Source organism: Eptatretus burgeri, chromosome 5 (genome assembly GCF_056783735.1).
Source record: "Eptatretus burgeri isolate ZD-2024b chromosome 5, Ebu_testis_v1, whole genome shotgun sequence".
In the NCBI taxonomy this organism is placed as follows: domain Eukaryota; kingdom Metazoa; phylum Chordata; class Myxini; order Myxiniformes; family Myxinidae; genus Eptatretus; species Eptatretus burgeri.
In genome coordinates this window covers 50,978,591-51,000,664 of record NC_140965.1, presented here as the reverse complement: position 1 = coordinate 51,000,664, position 22,074 = coordinate 50,978,591, and the positions used below count along the sequence as shown (strand labels likewise).

General features: G+C 46.2%; 1 protein-coding gene across 4 annotated transcripts in view; it reads right to left on the bottom strand.

The window, feature by feature from the left end:
* The window catches only part of ATG13 (autophagy related 13), a 134,499-nt gene that overhangs the window by 52,371 nt on the left and 60,054 nt on the right, over positions 1 to 22,074 (bottom strand). For all 4 annotated transcript variants that reach the window (XM_085881850.1, XM_085881851.1, XM_085881852.1 and 1 more), the window contains 5 exons: positions 7,728 to 7,806; positions 7,376 to 7,479; positions 7,119 to 7,215; positions 2,568 to 2,642; positions 2,308 to 2,418 (listed from right to left, as the gene is read on the bottom strand). In XM_085881850.1, the coding sequence (XP_085737976.1) occupies positions 2,308 to 2,418; positions 2,568 to 2,642; positions 7,119 to 7,215; positions 7,376 to 7,479; positions 7,728 to 7,806 (466 nt within the window). The remainder of the gene's footprint in view (positions 1 to 2,307; positions 2,419 to 2,567; positions 2,643 to 7,118; positions 7,216 to 7,375; positions 7,480 to 7,727; positions 7,807 to 22,074) is intronic.

The window sequence follows — 22,074 nt, the reverse complement described above, 5'->3', positions numbered from 1 at the left end:
GCGATACCAGTACGATAGCGATACTGGTATGGCGAGAGCGATCGATTCTGACCTGTGCCAATTACAAATACTGATCTCGCTTTAAAACAAAATCATTTTTAATACAAGTTGAAGTTGGAAGTAAAATAACTGTTCTCATCAAAGGGGGGAAAGCCCCGTGTGGGAATAGTTTGAAAAATTACTGTCAATGCCTACGTCATATATGAATACCTAATAGACCATTGGATCATTGTGTATTTTTGGAACCTGCGTAAAAAAAATTAATTAACTTTTTAAAGCGATATACCGGTTTATACCAGTATGACCACACAGGTATATCGATATCGAAAAAAAAATTGATACCGATGGAGCCTAGGTGCAGGGGGTTCTCAATTTGCATTTGGTCAGGGGACATGCGGAAGGGGGGGGGGTTACCTAGACTGTAGGTTTACATATACCTGGAGTCTCGCTTTACCCCCTTACACCTCATTGAGGTATATAAGTGAGAGGGGGCATTGAGGGGGAGGGGTTAGTTTATCCCCTCATATGTCATGGAGGCTAAGTGGGTTTAAGCGAGAAGAGGACTTTGGGGGGGGGGGGGATTAACTCTGAGTTTCATAGGCAGGCCAATTCATCAATTCAGCAGTGTGTTTGCTATCCTTCGGATGGATGTAAAACTGGACGTCCCGTCTGCTGGCATTAGTACAAGATTGAATAAAATGGGTACGTTCAAACAGGTCCAAACAGCCAGGGTTCAAACAACACATACCATTTTCAAATAAATTATCATATATGTGCTTCCCTAAAGAGATGAGACTCGTACTGCTGCTGGCACCCTGTGTACCGTACCTGCTATCATGGAAATGGAACTCTCTGAGGCAGTAATTACTCTTACTATTAAAGGTTACTTTTCTTATCTTACATTTTAAACTTTTGTCAGATTTAACTAAGCCAACAGTACACACATTTATATTTTCTTTTCTTGAGTAAACATGGAGAATACTTCATTTACTTTATCACCTCAACACTGTCTTGAATGTCAATTTGTAAGTTTATTTTATATTTTAAAAAAAATCATCAATTACACTGCTGGGGACTGCATTGCCATGGCCTGCAAATGAACAAACATCAAATAATACCGCTCAAAGGTGAGCAACAAAATCATTACAAATATTTAAGCAGAAAGACAAATAAAGCAAATGAAAAGGTAAGAGAATGGTGAAACAGGAGTGTGTTGCATTACCAAGCAGCTTGGAGAGCACTTAAGCCAAATGGCTTAAGCACTCAAGCAAGCACTCTAATGAAACGGTTGATAAGGAACAGCTGGCTTCACAAGCGATAACAAGCTGATTGGTAATGGGACACACACCAGCACCTTCATAAATGCAAAAACAAAAACTGGCATAAAATATGGAGAAAGCGGAATCATAACCTTGCTTGAAGTAAATACTTTTAGTTATAAGAATTGCTAATTTCTTAATTTTCAGATTTTACTCCAGATTTCAACACTGAATTAATCCATGAGCAACAATCCTCAAATCCGAAGACAGATTTCGATTATATAATTAGTTCGTGAGAGGCCAAATCAAGGCACTGTTGAGCAGGCTAATACAAAATAGTGGCTTAAGACCACTGTAAGGTGACAGCAGGCTGACCAAGGTGGCACGCCACCATCTTAGTAAGGATTTTTTTTTGATGAGCACTCCGTTAATTATATTCAATTGGGGTGTTTCAATTTACCAAAATACAAAGTTTTCATTCACGTACCCCCTTGGAGTCAGTTCCTAGAGTATGCATGTAGTTTCAGGCTGTGAGGTATCATGGTTTTGGAGTTATGAACACACACACACACACACACACACACACACACACACACACACACACACACACACACACACACACACACACACACACACACACACACACACACACACACACACACACACACACACACACACACGCGCACACACACACACAAACACGCACACACACACAAACACGCGCACACACACACACACACGCACACACCTGTAGTCACACCGTAGATGACGTGATTTTAATTTGCTTTCCTGCTTCACTTTCTATAGATCCTTAAAATAACGTCAACCCATTGAAAAAGAAACATCATCATTACCTTTACTTTCAAAATGTTTGCTTTTCATTATTTTACACAAATCACAGAGCAGAATTTACATAGATAACCAAACAAAGGTTGGGGAATAAAATAATGAGAAGTATGTTTATGATCACCTCACACATCAAATACAGTATTCCTGCGTCATTCATTCATCCATTAAACTTTCACACAGTGTGATGGCTGAGACTGACCATGTCCACAATAATGAAATCATCCTGCAGGTCATCAGAGGTGGTGGAATAAGGATCTTCTGGGGTCCTTGGAGAACCAGATTCCATATCAGGGGAGTCTGGAGGGTTCAGCTGGATAAAAAGAGCAACCGAGTACCATGAGTGATGATGTAAACTCGGTTTCAATGATTTAATTGACGCAAAGTGAGGTTTGAGTGGTGTTCAATGCAGAAAGAATGCCAGGATCAATAACACTTAATATAAACCAACAGCCATTTTACCATGTTATCGCCATCATCTTGCTCTGGCAAATTTGTCAGGAAGGATGAGAAGGGGGGGTCCAAACTGGGCAGAGTCTGCAAAACATTCAAGGACAGCACAGAACGAGTCAGGGGAGGAGAAGGACACAGTTTCAGGAGAGAGAGAGGGAGGGGGGTGGAGGAGAAGACAGTGTAGGGGGGGGGGGAGGAGGAGGAGACAGTGTTGGGAGAGGAGGAGACAGTGTTGGGAGAGGAGGAGACAGTGTCGGGAGAGGGGGGAGGAGGAGGAGACAGTGTCGGGAGAGGGGGAGGAGGAGGAGACAGTGTCGGGAGAGGGGGAGGAGGAGGAGACAGTGTCGGGAGAGGCGGAGGAGGAGGAGACAGTGTCACGAGAGGGTAGAGGAGGAGGAGACAGTGTCGGGAGAGGGGGAGGAGGAGGAGACAGTGTCGCGAGAGGGTAGAGGAGGAGGAGACAGTGTCGGGAGAGGGGGGAGGAGGAGACAGTGTCGGGAAAGGGGGAGGAGGAGACAGTGTCGGGAAAGGGGGAGGAGGAGACAGTGTCGGGAAAGGGGGAGGAGGAGACAGTGTCGGGAAAGGGGGAGGAGGAGACTGTGTCGGGAGATGGGGGAGGAGGAGGGAACAGTGTCAGGAGAGGGGGGGACAGCGTTGGGAGAGGGGGGGGACAGCGTCGGGAGAGGGGGGACAGCGTCAGGAGAGGGGGAGAGTGGACAGTGTCGGGGAGGGTGAGGGGACAGTGCGGGAGAGGGGGAAGGAGGAGGAGGAGGAGACTATCAGGAGAGAGAGGAGGAGGAGGAAGAGAGTGTTGGGAGAGGAGGGGAGTCGGAGACATTGTCGGGAGAGGGAGGGGAGGAGGAGGAGACAGTGTCGGGAGAGGAGGAGAGGAGGAGGAGGAGGAGACAGTGTTGGGAAAGGAAGGAGGAAGAGGAGGAGAATATCAGGAGAGAGGAGGAGGAAGAGAGAGTGTCGGGAGAGTAGGAGACATTGTCGGGAGAGGGAGGGGAGGAGGAGGAGGAGGAGGAGGAGGAGGAGGAGGAGGAGGAGGAGATGGTGTCAGGAGAGGGAGGAGGAGGATACGGTGTCGGGAGAGGGAGGAGGAGGAGGAGATGGCGTCGGGAGAGGGAGGAGGAGGAGGAGACAGCGTCGGGAGAGGGGGGCGAGGGGACAGCGTCGGGAGAGGGGGGCGAGGGGACAGCGTCGGGAGAGGGGGGCGAGGGGACAGCGTCGGGAGAGGGGGCGAGGGGACAGCGTCGGGAGAGGGGGGCGAGGGACAGCGTCGGGAGAGGGGGCGAGGGGACAGCGTCGGGAGAGGGGGGCGAGGGGACAGCGTCGGGAGAGAGGGGGCGAGGGGACAGCGTCGGGAGAGGGGGCGAGGGGACAGCGTCGGGAGAGGGGGGCGAGGGGACAGCGTCGGGAGAGGGGGCGAGGGGACAGCGTCGGGAGAGGGGGGCGAGGGGACAGCGTCGGGAGAGGGGGGCGAGGGGACAGCGTCGGGAGAGGGGGAGAGGGGGCGAGGGGACAGCGTCGGGAGAGGGGGGCGAGGGGACAGCGTCGGGAGAGGGGGCGAGGAGACAGCGTCGGGAGAGGGGGCGAGGGGACAGCGTCGGGAGAGGGGGCGAGGGGACAGCGTCGGGAGAGGGGGGCGAGGGGAAAGCGTCGGGAGAGGGGGGCGAGGGGACAGCGTCGGGAGAGGGGGGCGAGGGGACAGCGTCGGGAGAGGGGGGCGAGGGGACAGCGTCGGGAGAGGGGGGCGAGGGGACAGCGTCGGGAGAGGGGGGCGAGGGGACAGCGTCGGGAGAGGGGGCGAGGGGACAGCGTCGGGAGAGGGGGGCGAGGGGACAGCGTCGGGAGAGGGGGGCGAGGGGACAGCGTCGGGAGAGGGGGCGAGGGACAGCGTCGGGAGAGGGGGCGAGGGGACAGCGTCGGGAGAGGGGGGCGAGGGGACAGCGTCGGGAGAGGGGGGCGAGGGGACAGCGTCGGGAGAGGGGGCGAGGGGACAGCGTCGGGAGAGGGGGGCGAGGGGACAGCGTCGGGAGAGGGGGGCGAGGGGACAGCGTCGGGAGAGGGGGCGAGGGGACAGCGTCGGGAGAGGGGGGCGAGGGGACAGCGTCGGGAGAGGGGGGCGAGGGGACAGCGTCGGGAGAGGGGGGCGAGGGGACAGCGTCGGGAGAGGGGGGCGAGGGGACAGCGTCGGGAGAGGGGGGCGAGGGGACAGCGTCGGGAGAGGGGGGCGAGGGGACAGCGTCGGGAGAGGGGGGCGACGGGACAGCGTCGGGAGAGGGGGGCGAGGGGACAGCGTCGGGAGAGGGGGGCGAGGGGACAGCGTCGGGAGAGGGGGCGAGGGGACAAGCGTCGGGAGAGGGGGGCGAGGGGACAAGCGTCGGGAGAGGGGGCGAGGGGACAGCGTCGGGAGAGGGGGCGAGGGGACAGCGTCGGGAGAGGGGGGCGAGGGGACAGCGTCGGGAGAGGGGGGCGAGGGGACAGCGTCGGGAGAGGGGGCGAGGGACAGCGTCGGGAGAGGGGGGCGAGGGGACAGCGTCGGGAGAGGGGGCGAGGGGACAGCGTCGGGAGAGGGGGGCGAGGGGACAGCGTCGGGAGAGGGGGGCGAGGGGACAGCGTCGGGAGAGGGGGGCGAGGGGACAGCGTCGGGAGAGGGGGGCGAGGGGACAGCGTCGGGAGAGGGGGGCGAGGGGACAGCGTCGGGAGAGGGGGGCGAGGGGACAGCGTCGGGAGAGGGGGCGAGGGGACAGCGTCGGGAGAGGGGGCGAGGGGACAGCGTCGGGAGAGGGGGGCGAGGGGACAGCGTCGGGAGAGGGGGGCGAGGGGACAGCGTCGGGAGAGGGGGCGAGGGGACAGCGTCGGGAGAGGGGGGCGAGGGGACAGCGTCGGGAGAGGGGGGCGAGGGGACAGCGTCGGGAGAGGGGGGCGAGGGGACAGCGTCGGGAGAGGGGGCGAGGGGACAGCGTCGGGAGAGGGGGCGAGGGGACAGCGTCGGGAGAGGGGGCGAGGGGACAGCGTCGGGAGAGGGGGGCGAGGGGACAGCGTCGGGAGAGGGGGGCGAGGGGACAGCGTCGGGAGAGGGGGCGAGGGGACAGCGTCGGGAGAGGGGGCGAGGGGACAGCGTCGGGAGAGGGGGCGAGGGGACAGCGTCGGGAGAGGGGGGCGAGGGGACAGCGTCGGGAGAGGGGGGCGAGGGGACAGCGTCGGGAGAGGGGGGCGAGGGGACAGCGTCGGGAGAGGGGGGCGAGGGGACAGCGTCGGGAGAGGGGGGCGAGGGGACAGCGTCGGGAGAGGGGGGCGAGGGGACAGCGTCGGGAGAGGGGGCGAGGGGACAGCGTCGGGAGAGGGGGCGAGGGGACAGCGTCGGGAGAGGGGGGCGAGGGGACAGCGTCGGGAGAGGGGGCGACGGGACAGCGTCGGGAGAGGGGGACAGCGTCGGGAGAGGAGGGGGGGCGAGGGGACAGCGTCGGGAGAGGGGGGCGAGGGGACAGCGTCGGGAGAGGGGGCGAGGGGAAAGCGTCGGGAGAGGGGGGCGAGGGGACAGCGTCGGGAGAGGGGGGCGAGGGGACAGCGTCGGGAGAGGGGGGCGAGGGGACAGCGTCGGGAGAGGGGGGGCGAGGGGACAGCGTCGGGAGAGGGGGGCGAGGGGACAGCGTCGGGAGAGGGGGGCGAGGGGACAGCGTCGGGAGAGGGGGGCGAGGGACAGCGTCGGGAGAGGGGGCGAGGGGACAGCGTCGGGAGAGGGGGGCGAGGGGACAGCGTCGGGAGAGGGGGGCGAGGGGACAGCGTCGGGAGAGGGGGCGAGGGGACAGCGTCGGGAGAGGGGGGCGAGGGGACAGCGTCGGGAGAGGGGGGCGAGGGGACAGCGTCGGGAGAGGGGGCGAGGGGACAGCGTCGGGAGAGGGGGGCGAGGGGACAGCGTCGGGAGAGGGGGGCGAGGGGACAGCGTCGGGAGAGGGGGCGAGGGGACAGCGTCGGGAGAGGGGGCGAGGGGACAGCGTCGGGAGAGGGGGCGAGGGGACAGCGTCGGGAGAGGGGGGCGAGGGGACAGCGTCGGAGAGAGGGGGGCGAGGGGACAGCGTCGGGAGAGGGGGCGAGGGGACAGCGTCGGGAGAGAGGCTGAGGGGACAGCGTCGGTAGAGGGGGACGAGGGGACAGCGTCGGTAGAGGGTGACGAGGGGACAGCGTCGGGGGAGGGTGACGAGGGGACAGTGATATGATATAATGATATGATATAAACCATCATTCCTGTTGAATGAAAATGTTTGTTTAGTAATACTTGAAAATGTAATCTCGTGTCACAATCAAAATAAAATGCACGAACTCTAGTGTGTGAGAGGGACTTTGTTGGTGAGAGTTATTGTAGTAGGATGATACCAAAAAATTTAAAAAAAAATAAAAAAAATAACAAAAGTGCACAGTGTAGGCAAGTTCTGGTCAATAGGATAACTCAAATGGGGTTGGCTTAAGAATATGGAAATGTTCACCATGATAATCAGGTTTAATAGTTAATAAAGGTGCTACACGTGTTCATCTCAACTCATCAAAACCCACCTGTGTTCCGGGTCGACTGACAAAGGCTCCAGATTTACGATTTGCCAGGACCTCCGGTAAGTTAGGATTACCAATCCCAATTATCTGCGAGTCTTCTCTGGATGGAGATGGAAGATGGGGGTGGGGAGGGGGGGACGTAAATCATTAATAACCTTTGACACTACACAATTTAGGTGTTACACAGGATGTACTAAAGTAGGTAATCTTTTGATCATTAAGTGATAGAGCAAGTTAAAACAAACTGCACATGGCCTCACCTCGAGGTGTTGGTGAGAACCATCGATGTTTGTTCAGCATCCAAGTCGGAGAGGGCCCATCCTCTTGTGTTAGTACCATGTTCAGGTGAGGGTGGTACCTGTACCTGGAGAGGAAATTTTGTCCTGATGTCAGTGTGTGTGGCCAGTGCTCAAATATATCACATTCGCCATGAAACAAGAATATGGTACATTACAAATGCCAATTGTGAACTTCACGACACCATCGTACTCTGACGTGAGACTTTACAACCACTTGGATCAAATGTTCTGCAATTAATCCACGAATTACATGTTTTAATGGAAACCAAAGAAAACCACGAAAACATGTAAAATGCTGTCCCTCAATGTTCACCTGAGATGCAGGAGAGGTAGAGAAGGAAGTTGTGCATAGATCTTCTACAGAAACCTCCACATCTTCCTCGGTACCTTTCCTGCAAAATGCAAGGCAGATAAAGATAAATAACACAAAAAGAAAGAAAATCTGCAGTAAACCATTTTTATAATTTTGCATACGAATTGTAGCATATAGAACCCTCTGCTCAACGGAACAAGCAACAACTGTGCCCCTCAAATCAAATCGCAAGGAAAAAAAAACAATATATAAAATAACTGGTCAAAAGTACCTGGAATATTATATTTAAATTCAGCAGGTACGGAACACTTTCCTCGTTTAAATATCAAATATATGATGCTTACCACATTTTGACAGCATCTAAAGCCAACCTCTCAATTTCATTAAATTATTATGTTCAAGTCTCATCATAAGAGTTGACCTCCCATGGACTCAACACATTTCCAAAGTGCTTCCAAAGCCAGACAGAATGACCATTTCATGAGTCGCTTCCTTCTTCAGCATCAAAAATGTTTTAGTCTACAGAGCATTGATAGGTCGCACAGTGAAACATTGCTTTTCCATGCGACCCAGGAATACTGCTGGGGATTGATTAATGGAATGAGCTGTTGCATCCTTGTGCCCTGCCAAGTCATTCAACATGCTCTGGTACAATTATTGCATTTCGGACCTTTGCTTGTTTGTCTGACTGCTTGCTTGTTTGTTTGTCCGTCTGTACAGAACCGCACAAAGTGTTTTTCTCCGCAACCGCTTGTCAGATTGAGACGAAATTTTCACCAGAGGAGCGACTACTTATGGAGAATGTTTTAATGATTATGACGTCATAGGTCACGTGTTGTGGCAGCCATGTTGGAAAAACTGAAAAGCTTTGGACCTCGGTATCTCTGAAACCACACAAGGAAAAATTTGAAACTTGGCACATGGCAAGTACTCATGGGGGAATGAGTAGGATTTTTTGACGTCATCGGTGCCTTTGTTATGACATCATAATCGCATATGCAGAATGCTACATCCGATCAGTATGAAAATTTTTGACGGTCATCTCGGGATAAAATTGTCCACAAAAAATATTTGATAACGTCATCGATCACATGATTCGGCAACCATATTGTCTTTAAAAAAAAAAAAGAAAACTTCAAAAATCTTCTCTGAAATGGCTGAACAGATCGAGGCGAAACTTTACATGTATAACCATCAATCCATGAGAAACAAAAGGTTCACACATATGACATCATAGGTCATATGGTTTAGCAGACATATTGGATTGACCCTAAAACCTATATATATATATATATATATATATATATAGAAATTCTTCTTTTCCAAAAAGGCTGGACAGATCAAGAAGAAAGTTCACACAAATGTTCCCCAAGCCATGGGTGTACAAGTTTAAGTAATAATTGATAGGTCACATGGTTTGGCAGCCGTATTGGATTGAAGAAAATATTAAATAATGTTTCCTCTGGAACCGCTTTATCAATTGCCATGAAACTTCAAAATTATGATCAAGTAGTGGCGGGGAATAAATGTTTTAAATTTCAACTTGATCGGACACATGGTCTGGCAGCCAGAAATATTTAATTTTTTGATCTGGGTTATTTTTGATTATTTTGAATAAGGCTCACTTGGCTGTGCCTGGATATGTTTGAGGGTAGAGGAGTAGAGGAGTAGCAGGTGAAATGCGAATCCTATTTAGGTTACTTCTGATGACTTCATCTTTGATTTTTCCTTGTTTGGGTTCCTTTTGATTCGTCCATTGAAGGACTGTACCTATTTGGTCTTCCATTTGATTTTAATGGAATTTATTTTAATCACATTCTGAGTTAAATTAAATAAGAATAAAAACGTCATGTGTCAGGGTTAGGAGTCCGATCAAAGCGGGGTGGAAATCAAAGCGGGACGTCTTGGTACCTGGTCATCACTGCCAGCAGTTATAAAGTGGCAGTTTTAATTATGCCTCATTAATTACGCAACACACCGGTACACAAACGCCATGCAAAATACACCACACAAAAACCACACAAAACAAGTCCTGATGAGGGTCTGCAATCTCTGATTGCTTTTTTTCTTGTTTTAACATTGTGATAAAACACATTCAAAATGGTGCCAGAGCATTTCCTTGTTCAAATTTTGTGCAACCTCAGCTGCACAGAAGAAATTGTCACCAATTGTATGCTCGCAGGTTCTTCACACTTTCTCATCATGGAAATACAGATAAATCATCCAATGGGATCATCAATGAGACTCATATGATCGATGGTGGATAAAGCTTTCACTGCAGCCTATTTGAATCTCAGATTATCCTTCAAATTGACACAGACAAAACCAGACCCAGTGGAGAATGGAGGATGTTACATTGGCGTTTGTTTGCAGAAACACAATAAGCCAAGCACATTTTCCCTGCTCTTTGAGCTTAGATCAATGTTAATGCTGTGCTATCTCATATTGTTATTACCTTTGCCACCAAAGGTGAAGGAGGTTATGCTTCACCTATTTCTGCCTGCTTGTTTGTTTATTTGTGTGCAGGATATCTAAAAAAGTTATGGACGGATTCGGATTAAATTTTGTGGTCAAGTTGAGTGTGTGACAAGGACGAATTGATTAGATTTTGGTGAGCATCCGGATCTGGCTACTGGAATGTTTTAAAGTGATTTTTCACCATTGAGAAATTGGGCCAAACTGATATATAACAGGATACCTCAAAAAGTTGTGGACTGATTTGGACCACACTTGGTGGACAGGTTGGGTGTGTGGAAAGGAGGAATCGATTCGATTTTGGTGAAGATCCGAATCCGGATACGAGGATTATTTGATTTTTAAAATAATTCTTCACCATTAAGAGATAGAGCCCATACCTATACATATATAGCATGATATTTGAAAAATGTATTAGGCCCGATGATTTTGTGGCTCAGGCATCGAGGTATGCGCTCGACTGAGTGCCCTTCTAGTTTTAATTAGTAACCAGCAAATAACCCGTCGCTTCACCGATGGGAGTTGAACAAAACATACAGTACATGTTACAATACAGTGATACAGTTTATCGACAGTCAATATTTGCAAAAAATTAAAAATACAGTGGAAACCCTCATGTGGACCAACCGGGGAGGTGGACCACCTCTCATCCGGGCCACTTTTTCTCCAGTCCCTTCAGAAATTCCTATCTATTTAGTACATTGACTGATCGGCTAAGGGGACCATCCCTGGTTCGGGCCACGGACCACCATATTACCAGTCCCTTGAAGCAGATTTGAACTCTCAAGCGGACCAGTGTCAATTAGGTGCGGACATTGTTCCCTTGAGTAATCCGAGCACATACAAAGCTCTTTGGCTGGGCAAGCACGACTAATTGCAAACAAACCATTCCAAAAAGACATTCTCCAGATGATCACAAGATCGTGAAATGAAATCGGAAACAATTACTCTTTACCGAATGAAATCGTGGGATTTTGGATCAGAATTTCAGTCACCAATAGGAAACCCGCCTCTGCTGCCTCGGCTCCTTAAGTTCCGTGCTCCATCCTCAGATTGTCACAGATTTCCATTCGCTTCTTTCCACGACTGCCATGGCTCAAAAAATTCCCAACAAAGAGTTGACGCTGAATGAGAATGTCAAGATCATACAGAGTGACAAAATCAAGTCTCAGCGTAACCTCGCAGTTGAGTACGGTGTCAGCAAGTCACAGGTTCAGCGCATCTTGAAGAGAAAAGCCGAAATCATGACAGCATACGAAGAAAATGCTCCAATCAGAAAGAAACGCTTCAGAGTTCAACAAAATCAGAAGATCGACGAAATGACGTGGTCGTGGTTCAGTCGCCTTAGAACATTGAATTGTGCTGTCAGCGGTCCGATGATAAAAGAGCACGCCATGGAGTTCGCTTGGTCGCTTGAAGTTCCCGAGGTAGATTTCACGGCATCCAACGGTTGGCTTTCCAGATTCAAAGCGTGCCACAACATTAACTCTCCCAAAATTCCTGGGGAATCGGCCTCTGTTCCTCAAGAAGCATTCGACAACTGGACCAAGCGCGTACCGACGATAATCGCACGATACGACCCCAAAGACACCTTCAATCTCGACGAGAGTGGGATGTTTTACCGCGCGATGCCAGACAGAACGCTCCGTGTTAAAGGGACGGAGTGTAAAGGCGGGAAGCAATCGAAGGAACGTTTGACTGCTGCTTTCCTCGGCAACATGGTTGGTGAATTCCAGAAAACGCTTATCATCGGGAAATCTGCCACGCCTCGGTGTTTCCGCAATCTAGACAAGCATAGTCTCCCGGTCATCTGGAGATTGAACAAGAAGGCCTGGATGACGTCAGGTCTCTTCAAGGAGTAGATGCAACTGTTGAACGAGAAAATGCAACGGCAGCAAAGAAATGTCATCGTCTTCCTGGACAATGCAACGTGCCACCCCGACCTCGAGCTCTCAAATCCACAGGCCACAGCACAAGTCAGAGAATCCACCGTGAAGTCTTGTTTCGTTCGGTGTGGTTTCGGCGACGACGCGGTTGAGGGCGCTGACAAAGACAATATCCCACTCGCCGATCTACTCAAAAGAATGCAAGAAAATTACGGTTTGACGACTGACATGGTTGATGACTACATTAACTGCGACGGAGACGTTCCCACGAAATGCGAGAACAATGAAATGAATAAAGTCCATGACGACGTGTCAGGGAGTTTATCACTGACAATGGTGACACTGATAACGACGACATTGACGACGACGACGTGCAGGAGCCAACGATTAGCACGCGAGAAGTAATGGATTGTATGGCGAAAACAAGGCAATGTCTTCTGTCCAAGAATCTCGGACATTTACTGGACACCGTCGACAAACTACAGAATGGTATCGCTGAATCTGCAGAGTCATTCATGAGGCAGCGCACCCTGGACTCTTTTTTTTTTTTCAACGTTGCACAATAATCATCAAAATTACTGTTTCCGTGAATAATCCAAAAGACTTTCTATGAATAATCAAAATTACTGTTTCTGTCTGTCTGTTTCTGTGAATAAAGTACAGTACGTAAATGTGAAATATGATGTGAAATCCTGTACAAACAGTTGTTCCACTTAAGTTATTCAATTTAGGAATTAAATGTATTAAGGAAGTTGTAAATCTTTACCTGAAGACCGACCCAAATGGTGAAACCGGCTAAGGGGACCACCCCTTAAGCGGACCACTTTTGGCCAAGTCCCTTGGTTTGGTCCAAATGAGGGTTTCCACTGTAATTCCAGAAACATTTTGTTTACTGTTAACAACCCAGCATTTATTTTAGTAATACGGACAATTCTTCACCAAAAAACAACATTATGAATTCATTTTTTGTTCCCAGGGATCAGATGCGATGTCGTGTTTTTTTCAAGTTGCAAAATGCAATTCTCATTGAGTCATGAATCATAAATACACTGTCATAAAGGCCGAGCCTCGCACTAGATGCAAGGCTAAAATGCCATCTTACTACACTGCGATCTTACTAAACTCGTCACCCTGACACTTAGCGTCTGGCATTCAGCCAATCACCGACAGATGCCAGATAGTCAGACAGAGTTAGATATATGGGTTATGGTGTTCAATTGCCATCAGTGAAGTGACGGGACAGGACGGGTTGAGTGCAGGACGCTGGGGTGATGTGCACGTCAGTAGAGACCGAGTCCAGCAATAGACATAATGCCATAACGACATCCCAGCCAAAAGAGCCTCACATACAGAGGGATGGATGGAGGAATCTGGCTACTTTAATATTTCGATGCGTTTTTAAAATGCCAAACCACCCAATGAGCATTCCAATTTTCAACTGCAAATGTTTCCTTATGTTCACTCCCAGTCTCCACACCTCAAACTCACAAAACTTCAAACTCGATCTATATACAGGGTGTTCCAAAAAGACTTGGAAACTTAGGTTGCCAATAATATTTAGTACCACAAAGGATACCAGAGTTGGCTTCAAAGCCACCCAATGCTCGCCTGTTTATACATTTATCGTTTTTAAAAGACTCATCTTATAATTAATATTTTTTATCAAGCATTGCAGTGAAGTCTGATCCAAATAATTTTAAAGCAATATATGTATTTGTATATTGTAATCAGTAACAAGAGCGCAAGTGAGCACAATATACGCTCGAACAAGAAAGTATATACAGAATTGTGCTACGACATGGAAAACAGCATCCTGGTTGCCATGGCAACCACTTTAGATGACGAAGGTATGTCGCGACACACCGTCTCCAGTCTGTACTTATGTACCAGATATGAAACGTGAAAGTTGAAAACTTTGGGAGTTAGAGTGCGGACAGGAACGGATGGAAAACAGCATCCTGGTTGCCATGGCAACCAATTTAGATGAACGTATGTCACGACACACCGTCTCCACAGTCCGTACCTATGCACCAGATATGAAACGTGAAAGTTGAAAACTTTGGGAGTTCGAGTGCGGACAGGAACGGATGGACGGACAGACGGACAGACGACCGGTATCACATAATACGCCCCGATATATATATATATATATATATATATATATATATATATATATATATATATATATATATATATATATATATATATATTTTTTTTTTTTTTTTTTTTTTAATATGTATATGTCAGGCGTATAAAAAATAGTGTGGTAGATAAAAACATTAGAAAGGAAAAAATAACTTGCACCAAAAACTTTAACATTTTCACGCTTACGCTCACGCCAGGGGTATCGCTCAAGCTCTCTGTTCTTCGAACAGGCGAGCTAAAAACTATACCCTTTATTTTACATGATACAGAAACGCATGAAGATTTTTTTGCATTCAGGTCTGGTGGTTTAATGTAAAAGAAAATGATGGCTCCACAGGAGAAAGTTCAATGCGTCAAATGGTTCATTGAGACGAGATGAGACATTGAGACATGCAAGTTCAGTATAATTTCCGTACAAGGTATGGAAGGAATCCACCATCGCAGACTAGTATCAGAGAGTTGTACAAGAGATTTAAGGAGACTGAAAGTTGTCAGAAATAGAAAAGTACTGGTCAACCAAGCACAAGTGCAGCAGATGTTGAACGAGTTTCTGAATCGTTTCAACAAAGTCCCAGAAAATCAATGTGATGTGCATCCAGAGAACTGGGACTACCAACCACCACTGTACACAGGATTTTGTATAAAACACTGAAGCTTTATGTCATTAAGGTGCAGATTTTGTAGGAACTCAAACCAAGTGACAGACCCAAACACAAGGCTTTTGCCTTGGAAATGCTCAGTCACATAGAGGATGATGACGATTCCCTGAAAAAGGTCATGTTCACAGACGAAGCTTGCTTTCACATCTCAGGGAAGGTCAACTGGCACAATGTGAGGATCTGGGTCTCTGAAAACCCCCATGTGGTCATTGAACACATGTGACAGTCCAAAGGCCAATGTGTGGTGTGGCCTTCTACATGACGACTTGGTAGGTCCGTTTATCTTTGCGGAGGATACAGTGACCTCAACAATTTACATGAATATGTTGTAAGGATTCGCCTTCCCACAGATTGAAGACTTGCAACCCGATATCATTTTTCAACAGGACGGCGCTCCCCCTCATTGGGCCTTCGTCATTCGAGCCGTCGTGAATGAAAAATTTCCAAGTCACTGGATTTGCCAAGACCGACCAACCACCTGGCCCCCACGATCACCAGACATAACTCCCCTTGATTATTTTCTGTGGGGGTTTGTCAAAGATGTTATCTTCAACACCAAGGTGGCAAACCTGCAGGATCTTCGTTTTTGGATCACAGCTGAGTGCACACTGGTAGACGCAAACATGATGAACCGAACATGGCAAGAACTCGTGTACCACCTTGATGTCCTGCATGCGACAAATGGAGCTCACATTGAAGTGTATTGACGCACAAAACCTTATGAGCTTATGCATCATATAAACCAAAAGGTGTCATTGTATCATTTGTGGTTCTAAATATTTTAACAACCAAAGTTGTCCAGGTCTTTTTGGAACACTCTGTATAAAGGAGCAAGTGTTTGTTTGTACGTATGTCTGCTCTTTACCCATTTGTTGGACAGCTGGCCTGATGCCACGAACAATTGAAACCTGAAAAAAAAATCATACGTCCGCCATTTTGGTAAGCCTAACACATCATCGGAAGTGTCATATTCACAATTGCTATAATCTCCCTAAACGTTTTCTATTTAGTGTAGAAAACCCGAAGTGACTGTTTAAAGGGTTAAACATCAAACGGTTGCAGCTGATAGGAGTTATGGGACTTGTACATATAGGTTCCAGACCTTTGGCTTCAAGCTTCTGGTGTCAGCTTATGGGCCAGTGCAATTGGAATTATCTGAGCTATAAAACCACGATGTATTAAATATGCGCAGTAGTATGTATGTTTTTGCTTCATGTACATAAAGCAGGTTATTTTTATTTCCAAGAGAGATCGAGGCAATGGTCTATTGTCTATACACTGCTCAAATAAAGGGATGTGTCAGAAGAACGTGTTGCATCCTTGGAACAAGATCGCCCATAAGGAGGGTACTCTTGTTTGTACTTCTAATGCTCTAAGCCCATTTCCAAGTCAAGTAAGCATACAAAACATGGCTATCCTTGCTGCACGAGTTCCCACTCATCAACTGAACCCTCTTCCAACCCACGATGAAGGAATCATCAAATTATAACCTGAGAACTGCAAAACACCAAACAGTTTACTTCCAGATGCAATAAAATCATCTATAATTTAACAGCAGCAAATGATTGGCAAGGATGAGGAGAGCAAAGCATGCAATTTCCGTTTATGTTAAAACATCCTTGTCTTGTGCATAGCATGAAATTGTTAATAGTCGTGTCTTAAACATTGCAAGTAATTGTGTGAGCTGCCTGTTGATTAGAATGGCTATTTCGAATCCCACGACTGCACACTCAAAGCAAACCAAACTTGGCAAGTGTGGCAAGTATGTCAAACACGACTCAACAGTATGGAGGCCTTCGACTTGCAAGGGCTCGAATAAACTAAGGGGGAATAATGTTGCATTAACGATCATGATAATATTGTTCAAAAAAAAAAGTCTGCGTCAGCAATTTGTTGAGAAGGAAATAACACAGAGTAAAGGCTTAGAAGTTTTGTCACAACACAAAATATACATATTACCCCTCGTGTTGCAAATACTAAATTGTTAAAGCACATATATTAACCCTTCCCCCCACCCACAATTCCCTAAAGGGGAAGAGAAGGCTTTGTGCTGTTGTAGGGTTTGTTTCTACAATTAGTGCTCCAATTTTTAATGGTACTACATAGTTTCTTCGATCCCTCAGAGTACCAAAGCATAATTTAGAAAATAAAAATTATTTCTGCACTCCCAATTTCTGAGCTTTGTATCAATTTCCGAGGTGCAGGACCGGCTGGGACTTTTGGAATTAAATCAATAATGTGAATAGAAAGCATGCGGGATTGACACAAGATGACCTTGAACTCATTTTAAGGTCATGACTTAATTAAAGACATTTTAACATTTTTCACTATAACTTGACAAAGATTTTTCCGATAAGAACGAAAATGCCCTCTTCGGATAGGATAGAGCAAGGTACATTTCCACTTAATTTACATCAAACCACTCTGGGTTAAAGATCAAGGTCTTGGACCTATTAGGAGTACAAAACGACTATTTAGGTTTTTCTCCCATTTTTCTGCCAATGGCAGAGCTGAGATCTTGGATCCAGCTGTATCTTGGATCCAGCTGGGACTTTTGGAATTAAATTTTGCATCAATAATGGGATAAAAAGGATGCGGAGTTGACTATTTTTGACCTTGCCCTAATTTTTAAGGTCCCGGCCCAATTACAGACGAACATTTTTCACAATAACTCGACTCAGATTTGTCCAATCGGAATGAAATTGCGCTCTCTAGATAACCTCGGCCATAGAGCAAGGTGCATTTATACTTAACATCGTAACTCTCCAAGTTAAAGGTCAAGGTCAAGGTCAAACAGTAGTCTGAAGAAAAAAAAAACAAAAAAAACGTGTTGTCGCTCAATTTTGCCAATGCGAAATCTCAAAGACCACTTGGCTTTCCAAGACATTCTTGCATTGAAATTGTGCACCTGATTTTTGATTGGTGTTCTTGACCTACTTTATAGTCTCGCCACGAAGGAGATACAAGCCCGTTGCAACACCCATATCTGTGTGCATCTGCATCTTTTCACTTTAAAATGTTTTTATCTGCAACCACTTGTCCGATCGATGCGAAACTTTAAACATAGGACTCCCCATGGAGAATATTTTACTGATAAGTCTAACATCATTGGTCACACGGTACTGCAGCTATATTGGATTAAAGTAAAAAATTTGGACATCATTTTCTCCAAAACTGCTCAACAAAAAAAAAATTGAAACTTGCCATATGTCATCAACCCTCCATGGGTATATTGGGTGATAACAATGATGTCATCGGTGAAGTGGTATTCCAGCCATAATTTGTTGCATCAAAATCCTTATCTGAAAAGTCTGAAACTTCTTATATCTGATATACGGCCCGATGACGTCATCAGTCACGTGGTCTGGTCGCCATATTGGATTGAAAATGAAAATGTAAAAAAAAAAAACATTAAAGTCTCGAGAACCGCTCAACAAATTGATGCAAAACTTCATACACATGATTGACTAGCCATGGGGAATGTAGTTTCAATCTTTTTTTCATATTCACCTTCAATGAAGCAATTTATCCTTAATGTGCACAAAAGTGGTGGTTAAATATCCTAATAATGAATCAATAATCAATAAAGCTACGGATAATGGCAATGTATCTGACACACTAGGGTGTATGGATGACAAGAGTACATGTGGGCCATAATAGTAGCGTGTTCAGTTAACAATGGTATTTTTATTCAGAATGAGCACGCAAGGCGAGACTATGCACTCTTTGAGTGCCGTTCATGTTTTGGATTTTGACCTAATAAACAAAACACATTTTTGATCATAACTTGAATAATTTTCCTCCAATTTTCATGATGTTGAGTTTTATGGAAGAATGTGGATTGTAGATGGTGACGCATTTTCTTAACTTACATTCTATACCTAAATGTTGAAGGTCAAGGTCATGTAGCGGTCCGAGCAAAATATGCCATCATTGGAACAAAGGCCAAGCTGGGAGAGGGGGGTGGGCTAACCCTTGGTGATCACAATGTCATCGCAGATATCTGTAGCCTTTGTTTATACAAAATAATGACACAAAAATATGTAGCCCCCCCTCCCCCCCAATCTACTTTCTTTACAATCCTCTGGAAGAAGTCCTTTCATTCAAGCTTCTGGGTCTTTCTATCTGCCATGATCTTTCCTGGGAAAGCCACATTTCCAAACGGGCCTCCAAGGCCAGTCGCCGACTGGGCATCCTTCATCGTGCAAAGTCTTTCCTCGGCCCACCTGAGCTCCTGACGACATATAAAGCTTTCGTCAGCAGCCTGATGGAGTACTGCTCTCCCCTCTAGGCTGGTGCTCCTGCCTCTCACCTTTCTTGGATTCATGCTGTGGAAACCAAGGCAATTAGGATCTTGGTATCTCCCACGATTATGCTGAGTCTTTGGGCCTTTAACTCTCTCAAGGCAGGCAGGTCAGTGGTCTTTCTGTCTTCTCCCATCTCCTCTCCAGTCTCGCCCACCCCATGCTCTGTCTGCGATATGTCCCCCCCCCATATTTCCGCTCAAGGTCCGCCAGCAACCCCTTTCTGGTAAAACTACCACAATCAAGGATCACTGCTCACCTTTACTCTTTCATTCCTCTTTTTTCCCATCACTCTCTCTTTGGACCTTTGGAACAAACTCACACTCTCTTCAATCCCACTCTTCCCTCCAGGTCTTCAAAACAGATGTTCACCACCACCTATCTTCCCCCATCCAAAACCACGATCGTTTCTATCCCTGTTAATCCACCCCAACCCCACCTCCTTCAAATTCCCTGCTTTCCTTCCTGAAAGGCCCTGTCGTGTGCATCTTGTATACCCCGTGTTCCCTGCCCCATCCCTCTCCCTTCCACAGATCTCCTCATGTCTCTGTTCCCCACTGCTTTATCCTTCCCTCTCCCACCCCTCTTGTCTCCTGCCCCCCTTGTTGTGTTGTGTGTTAGTTCTCATACGAGCCTCGACAATGTAGGCTTGTAGCAAGGTATTATGTACACATTTAGGACACGGGGGACCAAAAAATGAACGTCATTGTATGATTAAGTTTTGCATATCATTTGTTAACCAACATCATGGGGATTCAGGATCTATTTGGGCAGAGCTTAATTCTTCCTCTTTCAAATGCTCTGACAGGGTCAAAGTTGGTTATCAATTATCTGTATCAAGGAACCACTCATATCATTCTAAAATTGGTCTGATGGCTTAGATATGTATTATGCACTGATTGGAAACCACATATATGGAGAATATTTGGTTTACCTGATATTTGACCTTGAGCAAAGAGGTCAAGGTCATATGAAATTAACAAATTGATCAATGTTCATTCAGGTCATATATATATATATATATATATATATATATATATATATATATATATATATATATATATATATATATATATATATATATACATATATATACATATACATATATATATATATATATATATATATATATACATATACATATATATACATATACATATACATATATACATATATATACATATATATATACATATATATACATATATATATATATATGCACATAAACTTAACCATAGAAATACATGTTGTGATGAACCAAACTTACATCTTAGGATTAAAAGTGCAGATTTCTTCAAAACATTACGTACTTTCAAAAGACCTTTGATGTTCTGTATACTGAACACAAACTGGCTTTTGGTATTGATTTTTATATCATAGGGCCATCTTGGTAAACTTATTCTATGGTTATAAAATCAAGCTTATAGCTACCATTAATTTTGTAGCAGCTTGGTAAATGCAATTTGTTACGTACTTCCTAACATTTTTGACCCAATCATGGAAGTGAACCTAAAAACTGGTATGCAGTAATGATCCATGTTGAAACTTGCCATTATAAATCATCACTTCATGCAGAAGTAAATTGCTATTCAAGAGGTTCTATCAGATGCATTTGAAATTTCTAGAATAAGATTTTGTAAGCTTCACTGTGACTGGGGGAAATTTTGCAAAATCTGAGATTTTACACATTTGAAGGTGCCAAGATATGCAGAAGGTCATAAGAAATGTACTGTTTTGAGGAATTGCTCTATTCTTATGTATAATGATATATATCAAAAAAAATGCATTTTCAACCATTTTGGACAACATATACAATCATACATGTAACCCATTTCTTAAAAATGAGCTATAAAAATGGAAAAAATAGCCTGTGTTTGGATAAAAAACATGCTTTGTAAGCAACTATATCCATAGGACCCATAGCAAAGTATACATTTTCTGAAAGCACAGACACTTGGGCATTATATAACATTAACATTGTTTATCTTATTAAAACTGGGTTCAATGTCTAAGCTTTCTCCTCATTTAGGACCACAGTGTACACAATACCATGCTACAAGCCTGTATACAACAACAACAACAAAAAGTGTGCACACACAACATACAGTACATCAGGAATGGTATCTAAATGAAAAAGCAAACACCAACACGATGCAAAACTAAAGGGTGGGTGTCATGAGAAATAATCAATTGAACAGCACAACAAAACCAGAAATAAATTCCAGCCCAAGAATCGTTGGCATCACTGAACAAGAGCCACACAGGTCATTTTGCTCCCTCACCATAGACATCTTTGAGACCTCTTTATCCTTTATCACTTCATACCTGGTTTTAGACTGTCTTTTTACCTCTGCCATCTCCCTATCCCAACTGGAACAAATACATTCATCTGGTGTTCGAGTTATTCCCTCCAAAGTCGAGAATTCACACTTGCCTACACTCACTCCTTTGCTCCTCTTTTCTCCTGCCCATCAATCCAATAGCACAAATGCATCTCAGGTGCAGATCACAACCATCCCATTTCATCTCCCATTATCTTCGTCACTGAATATGGTCACTAAACTAACCATAATCCATCAAGGCATTTTCCTCTCAGATTATGTTTGTATTGTATGTCAAATTTTCACCCGTTCCCTTTCACCTTCCTCGATTTCATGAAACAATTTGTAATCAAATCCCATTTATTGTACAAGTGAACTGTGATTGGAGAGTGGCACAGCTCTGCAAGCTTTTCTGTACATAGCAAGCAAGCAGTGCAAGGACCGGACAAACATTCCTTGGACAGAATCTGGACCCAAAGAGAGGATCTTCTCTTGTAGTTTGCATTAATATGCATTATTATGGGTACTTCCAAGGTTAAATACCCCATCTAATTGAT